We start from the raw sequence: 8,750 nt of genomic DNA, 5'->3' as shown, positions 1-8,750 counted from the left end.
TGTAGCACCGTGACGTCTCCCTCTGGTTTGTGGACTCCCATTTTAAAGCCTCGCTGTCTCCATCTTGTTGTTTTGGAGCAAGAGGTGACCATATTTGGGCATGAGGAGACTGTAGTAGTGGCCATCACAGACAGCCTGTCACTTTATATATATATATATATATATGTGTGTGTGTGTGTATATTTATATATATATACTTACAGTCTCTACTTTTTGCCCTTTCTGCCCGGACAATATATGGGTCATAGGACACAATTTTTATCCTTTGAGTACAGCCAGTGGGCCACAAGACAGATCAGTGGTGTGTATGTTTCCATATTTTTGTGTGTGTGTGTGTGTGTGTGTTTGTCTGTGACGTTTTAAAATAACAGCAAAAATCCCCCAAGTTGCTAACTTCCCCTGGCATGAGTCAGGAGCACTCCGTTAACCACCGCCTAAACAATGATGTTATTCCAAAAAATTTTTGTCTCCACAGGATGCTTAAGTGTTAGTTGCACATTACACATGATATCGCTAATGAGGTGCAGATGAGCATTCTTTTTTCCGTGATGTTTGTTTCGTGCTCCTTTATGACGACAAGTGACACCAACTGTTTATAATTTGTACATCTTAATGCAATACATGAGGTTTGGTTCTCTGTGGCAGCGCAGCAGCTTTATACTTTACTCCAACACATCATTGTCATTACAAGACATTTTCCAAAAGTAGGCTATGTTGATAATAACTACAATTTGCAACACCGTCAAATTGTTCTGTAAAATGTCAAAACATCTCCTTATTGTTGTCAGTGCACAATTTGAAGTACTATAGTGACTTTGTATCCAAATATGAACCTAAAAAAAATGCAACGACATTATATGATCGATTTACTTAAGGAAAGTGTTAACTATTTTAAAGTATACAATTGTAGTGGTTATTTACCAACATTTTTTAACTATGTAGAAGCTGAAGTATTTCGTTGTTGTGGCAGGAACAAATAATTATATACCCTAGTTGTGTCACACAGACACAGATGGTGTAGACACAGTAATAAATATAACATGTCTTTACCTGCCTGTACTCAAGAGACCTACAGGTCCCTATACTCAGTGTCTGGAACATTTTTCTCAAGGTCTTTTATAGCCAAATATCATTTTGAACATCAGCAATGCCAAACTGAAGTGCAACCTAAACTTACCAACACCTTGTCTTTTAAATCGGTATTTTTATCTCTGTAAGAAACATTGTTGTTCCTGATGAAGTTAATCTAAGTGTGAAGTTCGCCTCCCTTTCTTTTCCAACCCAGTGTTCACCCTTCAGTGTTACAAGTCGAAGTCTACAGCCACGCTGTACATGTTGGCACAGCAGTACTTTGGGCTAAATGCTTACTGAAAGCTAACACGCTTTCATGGCTTTGCTCATATACTGATGTTTTGCAAGTATTATGCTCATATATATCGCAATTTTAGATGAGTACGTTACCATGCTAACATTTCTGAATAAGCTCAAGACACCAAGTACAGCAGAGGCTGATGATAGTGTTATTAGTTTTGCAGGCATTTAGTCATAAACCAAATTAGTGGACCTGATGATAGCGTTAAATGAAAAGTTAACCCTAAAAACAAAAATGCATTTTCTTTTTCTCCTGCCTGTGGTACTGTTTAACAAGCTAGATTATTTTTGGTGGGAATTGCAGTGTTTGAGATGTCTGTCATAGATCACCATCACCAACACCTGAGTAAGACGCCATTAATGTTTACATCTCACACGGTCATAAGCAGGAGCCTCTCGTCCATGAGTAGATGCACACTTCTCTCTGCACCCTGATATGGTTGCTGCTCACGTCTGTGGTCTGTGGATTATCTTGAGTAACCAGGTTGTGTCTTTTGAAAAGAGACATTGCTGCTTATTTTTTGAGAAGTGTTCTTTTGCGCTTTGAGCACCACAATCTTTGACCTTCTGTAGAAGTAAACTGTGTGTTGTCATAATTCAGAATTCAGTTGGTCATGTTTGTTGTAATCACCAAGGTTTTCATGCCGTGATCAAATGTCTTCCAGATTACAGTTCTCTATTTCTGAGAAAACTAGGATCATTTGCATAATCAGTTTCTCATTTACGCTCTGTGTAATGGTGACTCTGAATCACATACTGATGGACAGCTTTGGAAAACACCGCATACATCAGGAAGAGCTGATTTTTATTATTACCAAACTAACACTAAGCAGAACATTTACTTCATAGTTTGTCAGAACAAGAGAGCTCACGTTAGTCGTATAAAACATAATGTCATGAAGGACATGTAGATTTAAATGTCATGTTTTCATCATCTCTGTTTCTATTTTGATGGCGTTTTTTTAGTCACGTGTCCTAAAACGTCCTCACCTAAAATAACAAGACACGGAATGACTATCATGAGACCAGCAGCAGCATTAAATATTTCCCAAATTTCCCTTTTTTTTGTATTATAGCGAGCACTGTAAAGAATATTGGCCTATAGATTATACCAGATTGTGACATTCTTATTAATGTTAAGTCCCAGAGTATGTTTTACCAAAAGGGTCATGTCTTCTAGATCAAAAGACTGACATGTTATACCTTTTTTTTCCTTTTTTTTTCAACAAAGGAATTAGAAGCACATCATTTGCCTCACAGGCATTTTCAATTAATATATTAGAAACTCTTTAAGTCATGGCAGTTTGGGATGTGGGAAATGCTTTATCTAAGCATTTTAGGTAAGTTCAAAGGAGTACAGTCAAACCACAGTGTGTGTAGTTTTACAGATACAAGCACATTCTTACAAAGGAGGAAGTGGCTAGGTGCTTTTACATGAATCACTGGGGCCCTTTGAAAAAAAGTGGACCCAGAGCACTATAAATACCCTTCAGAGCATCTTGACCCCAATGACTGGTTGGGACATCGCAGAGACAACAACAATGATAGCTCTGTTGCTGCTGGCGCTGGCTGCTCACTCCTTTGCTGTGCCTCTGCCTTCAGAGGACAAAGACGACTTGCTGTTAGCAGAGGTAAGATCTGAGCTCTAAAATTCAGACAATGTTTAGTCTTGTATGCTGTGGCTTTTTTGTCATAATCTGTGAAAAAAAAGACTCCACATATTATTTGAGTTGAGTAAACCACACCTTTTTTCTTATACCATTATGACTGTCATTCAGCTTCTTTTCTCTTATAACAAACAGAAGTACCTCCGTCGGTTCTATGGCCTTCCAGCTGGTCTCCAAGGTCGACAGAGGTCGTCAGTTGCCTTTCAAAGCAAGATCAAGGAGATGCAAAAATTCTTCAAACTCAAGGTGACCAGATTCGGAAAGTGGCATTTGCTTTTGTATATTGATATTTTTTAGTTTAGCTGAAAGAGAAATTCAACTTTAACATAAATGTAACTTTAAGGCATAAGTGATGGACCCTGATGTGTGTTTAAGATTTTTAGTGTAACATGTTACTCACTTTGAAACACAATCATTGTTGGTTTTAATGGTACTCCTCACAAAGCTGGACGTGCAGAAAATATTTTGGTTCACACTGAAACTGTATTTTTTGGAAGGCGGTTAAAGAAGTTGAACAGGTCTGAGCTGATTTACCTTTAATGCCATTACAACAACTTTTGTTTGGGACTTGCTGAGCTGATGAATAAAAATATCACAAATGCATAAGAGATAACATAAAAACAAAATATACCATGAAAAATCGAAGTTTACCATTTAAGAGTAGGAACGGATTGCCCTCTGTTGAACCACTTAGAAGAGGTAAAGCCTTGATGAGGACTAACTCTGCTAATAAGTTACTGACAATGTCTACTTTGGTAACACGTACTCATGTAATGCAATTTTCTTCTCACTCCCTTAAAGGTGACAGGAAATCTGGATGACAACACTTTGGATCTGATGAAACAGGCCAGATGTGGCGTCCCAGACATCAGGGAGTACAACCACTTCCCTAGAAACCTCAAATGGCAAAATAATGAGGTCACATTTAGGTATGCATTAAAAACTATATTTTTGCTATGAGTTCAGAAAGTGAACACCAGTAACGTTTATTCACTCTTTTTCCTTGTCGTCTATCCCCTAATGTTTCAGGATACTGAATTATACACCAGATCTAAAGAAGACTGATGTGGACAGAGCTGTCCGCAACGCACTCAATGTTTGGTCTGATGTCACCCCTCTGACTTTTAAGAAGCTGCATCAGGGCAATGCTGACATTATGATCAGTTTTGGATCAAAAGGTAATTCTGATATACTCTATATAAAAACACAAAAAAATACATGATGTTAGTGTTGTTGCACTGCCACTGCTGAAAGGGTAATCATATGCAAAGAATTATAATCCTTCTGATCCACATATTAAAGACTGTGTCCTTTATTCTGTAGAGCATGGAGACTACAATCCTTTTGACGGGCCTAATGGATTGCTTGCTCATGCCTACCCACCCGGCCAAGGCATCGGAGGCGACACTCACTTTGATGAGGATGAACACTGGACCAAAGACTCATCAGGTAAGAGTTATACACAGATGTACAACATACATGTATAGTTCACTGAACTGTATCTAATGATTAATGCTGACATTTTTCTTTACAGCTTACAACCTGTTTATAGTGGCGGCCCATGAGTTGGGCCACGCCCTCGGCATGTCCCATTCTGCAGACCCGGGTGCCCTCATGTACCCCGTCTACTCATACACTACAGGCTACCCGCTGGCTGAGGATGACATTGAAGGCATTCAAGCTCTCTATGGTGGGAAAATACATGATCTGTTTTTAGATTTAAAAGTGCTCATAAACCTAACTACTTAAATTCAAAAATTGAATGCTGTTTTTTCAAATGGTAGCATATTTGTACGGATATATTATGTGAACTATGCATTAACACCAGGTGTTCAATCACAGGCCCAAACCCAAACCCAAGGAAAGTGAAGCCAAAGCCTGACGCACCAAACAAATGTGACCCCATGTTAAGTTTTGATGCCGTCACAGAGCTCAGAGGGGAAACCATCATCTTCAAAGACAGGTACCATGAGAACAATGATGGTGCATTCAAAATCAATAATTCATAAACTCTAGATCTTGATCATCATTGACCAGTCTGATAAAACCATAACCACAAGTGTGTGTGAGGAAGAGCTGATTAGCTGTATTTTGTCGCAGGTTCTACTGGCGTCTGCATCCTCAAATGCCGGAGCCTGAGCAGACACTGATCAAGTCAACATGGCCGGCCATCCCTAACAAGGTGGACGCAGCATATGAGAACCCAGAGAAGGATGTAGTCATGATATTTAGCGGTGGGTTATACATATTCAGTTACTGATATACTGATATTTATTTATTAATTTTTGCTTCTTCAGCACTATAGATACAATATTTGTTGACCAAAATCCTGCTCTGTTTCCACAGGGATCCGAATGTGGGCTTTGAATGGATATAACCTTGTGGATGGTTATCCAAAGTACATACACAAACTTGGACTTCCTAAGAAGATAAGGAAAATAGATGCTGCTGTGTACATCAGAGACACTGGGAAGACTCTGCTTTTCACTGATGAGGACTATTGGAGGTAATGTGATGAGTATCACGTCTCCATTAAGTTTGAAATTCTTTAACCTCCTAAGACATGAGCTTTTGTTTAGTATGCATTTTTAATTTGTCTGCATATGGGTTTTTTATTTTACTTGGGTTTACTTTTATTGGTACCTATTAATTTGAAAACATTCCACATTAATTCTGAAAACTGTGCAAAAATGAGATAACAAACAGTGCAACATTTCTTTAATGTTTTGTACCTCTTGGGGTTAGGGGTTGCTGTTCAAGTCTAAAACTGTTCAAAAGTGTACATTTCGATGCCTGAACAAAGACAAAATTGCAAATAATGTTACATATGTAAAAGCCCTATGTTTTCATCATTTTGTAACTCTTGATGAAGTTTCCTTGCTCATTTTTTCAAGCAAGGAATGCCCCTTTTGTCTGTAGGCAGAGTCTGTCACAGCTTAATGGCCTGTATGAAATATTGTGATAATACAAAAACAAAGTCCCAATGTCCCCAAGCAAAAGCAAGACAACAAGTACTTTCTGATTAATGGGGTCCTTGCTTGTCCCTATTACTAAAATTGGTCAAATTTATATGCCAAATAAAAATACAAACATTATTAAGCATAATTACATAAGTTTTAACCATAAAATTTGATGGTAGAGATAGCTGCCATCTTGTTTCTACATGGATTAGTGTATTCTGCTCTTGCTAGCGCTGAATGGCACATGCATTGTCCACAAACAAAGACAACAGGTCTGAGTTAAACTTAAAGTAAGCCTTAAGTTCAAGTATACGGTGCAGCAACCCCAAAATGTAATGTCCTCATATGAGGACGCAGGGTCGCAGGAGCTGAAAACAATATTTTTGTCATGTATTTGATTAACATGTTGCTTTTATGTATCACCTTCAGCTATGATGAGGCAACAGGCACCATGGATAGCGGATACCCACGATCCATTGAGGAGGATTTTCCTGGGATGGATGACGAGATCGACGCGGCTAGTTATCACTATGGTAATATAAAGCCTCAAATATCTAATTTTCAAAAAAATTAACATTTTGTTTAAAGCACTACCACTACACTGCTTTACCTAACTGTTATTCTATCTGTTGCCTTTCAGGATACTTGTATTTCTTCCACGAACATATGCAGTACGAGTACAGCTACACCTCAAGGAAGGTCATTCGCATCATGAGGACCAACTCAATTCTCAACTGCTGATGAAGAAATCTGTAACTGTCAGCGATGGCTTGAACATATATGTGGCTTTATTGTATGAACAGGGAAATGGGTATGTGTAGGTTTAACCTGTTAAAGTTAAAATTAAGGAAAAGTGTTTATTTTTATTAGTGCTGGACACATGTAGGTCATGCAGTCTAATCTGTCAGACACAGAATGCTGGAAAATGATTTCCTTAGATTTTTGCTATTTATTTATATCTCTATATTTGTACTGTAAGTTCCACTATTGACAGCAGGATCCTTAGCAGGTTAAGGTTCTTGTCAGTAATATTTTGGCTATTTGTGAGCTTATTATTCAACAGAATGTTTCACTAACATTACCATTTCAAGAAAGAGCTTTGCAGTTTATTATTTTCTGTTTTTGTCTTTAGATTTTTGGTAACTGATATAAAAGCAGAGATTTTAAAGCTAGATTCATGATGTTGGTGTACAAGTGCTGAAGGTAACGTAATGTTTACTATTTAGTGACCTTTTGAGAAAGTTCCAATAATGCAAAATTGCACTTAAGGTGTTCTTCTGAATGTTGTTAAACTTTCACTGCACACTGACTTTTTTTGCATTTTGAGTATGCCAAACAGGAGGTTTAACACTTGACAGGAACAGGACTGTGTCTGAAAGATCCACTAACTCAAATCAGATTTTTAAACATACTGCTTTTACCAAATGTCATCATAGCACTGATGTATTTTTGACACACGTGACATATGTGAATTTTCTTGTCAGTATTTTCAAAAACTTTTAGATGTATTGAATAAAAAGTACTTCAACAAAGGCATGAGTGGGGTCTTTGGTTGTTTACATAGAACACATTTTAACTAAAATCTAATTATACTGTCTCACAAGGAATGTGTTTTTATGGAAAGTCAGATTGTGCAAATAATCATAAAAAGTAACTAAATCCCCCAGTTTTTGACTCCCTCCTCCTTGGAATGTGAAAAGAGTCTCAAAAGTGGGCAGGGGTCTAAGAGACGCACAGTCAATCGTGCTGCCTCTTGATCCACAGCACCTCCCTGTCCCCCGCACACACAGCGTAGTCAGTTGGCAACAGGGCGGTGACAGGTGGGTCAGTTGTTGATGAAAGCAGTCTCTTGCCATCAGGATCAGCCAATAGCAATAGCCAGGTTTCAACCTTCATACACGATGCATATTTCTAACAAGTCAACTTTATTTGTCTAGTACATTTCATACAACGTAGGCTCAATTTGCAACAAATATGCATGAAAAAAAATTAATTAGGATGCAAATGCATATATACATGCAGATACAAAGAAAAAGAGAAAAGAAAAAAGTAGTAGTAATATCAATAAAGGAATACAGATTGTTTAGTTCCCACCCACCTGCCAACATTGTATACCCAAACATATAGAGAGAGAGAGACACAGAGAGAAATGGAAGGAATAAGAGACAGAGAGATGAAGGCACTAACTAACCATAGACCTGAGAGAACAGGTGGGTCCTAAGTTTTCTTTTTAAAGACAATACAGTAGTTTTACATTTTATGTCATATAGGAGTTTTTTCCAGAGAGTAGGCCCATAATAACTAAATGCACCCTTACCAGATTTACTAGTTATCATGGGTACAGTTAGAAGGCCAGTGTCTGATGATCTGAGAGCTCTGGAGGGTTTAAGCAGTGAGCAGGTCAGATGTATTTATGAGCTAAGCCATTCAGTAATTTGAAAAAAATGACCAATACTTTGAAGTCGATTTTATGGGAAGCTGCTGAAGCTATCTGAGGATGGGCATAATGTGTTCGGTTTTTCTTATTCAAGTAAGCACTATGGCTGCAGCATTTTGGTAGTCCAGCAAGAGGGGCATTACAGTAATCTAACCTCGAGGAGATTGATGCATGAACCAATTTTTCCTCATCTGACTGAGACAAGATGGATCTGACTTTATTTTGTTGTGTTTTTTAAGTGGTAAAATCTTGTCCTGGTTACACTTGTTATGTGCTTTGTAAAATTTAGTTCTGAATCCAAGATAACGTCTAAAT

The 8,750-nt window shown here is 37.9% G+C and overlaps 1 protein-coding gene across 1 annotated transcript; it reads left to right on the top strand.

Moving 5' to 3' along the window:
• The first annotated feature begins 242 nt into the window (after nt 1–242).
• On the top strand, nt 243–7,530 carry mmp13b (matrix metallopeptidase 13b). Its single transcript, XM_042486865.2, has 11 exons — nt 243–3,002; nt 3,174–3,284; nt 3,840–3,967; nt 4,068–4,216; nt 4,362–4,487; nt 4,573–4,728; nt 4,881–5,001; nt 5,139–5,272; nt 5,385–5,544; nt 6,428–6,531; nt 6,639–7,530. Exons 1-11 carry the CDS (start codon nt 2,880–2,882, stop codon nt 6,737–6,739), a joined length of 1,413 nt encoding a protein of 470 aa, XP_042342799.2. The 5' UTR covers nt 243–2,879; the 3' UTR covers nt 6,740–7,530.
• Nucleotides 7,531–8,750: the final 1,220 nt, after the last annotated feature.

This window comes from Plectropomus leopardus, chromosome 6 (assembly GCF_026936395.1).
Source record: "Plectropomus leopardus strain MGB_pleo_1.0 chromosome 6, ASM2693639v1, whole genome shotgun sequence".
Taxonomy (NCBI): domain Eukaryota; kingdom Metazoa; phylum Chordata; class Actinopteri; order Perciformes; family Serranidae; genus Plectropomus; species Plectropomus leopardus.
This window is presented reverse-complemented; position numbering and strand designations above follow the sequence as displayed.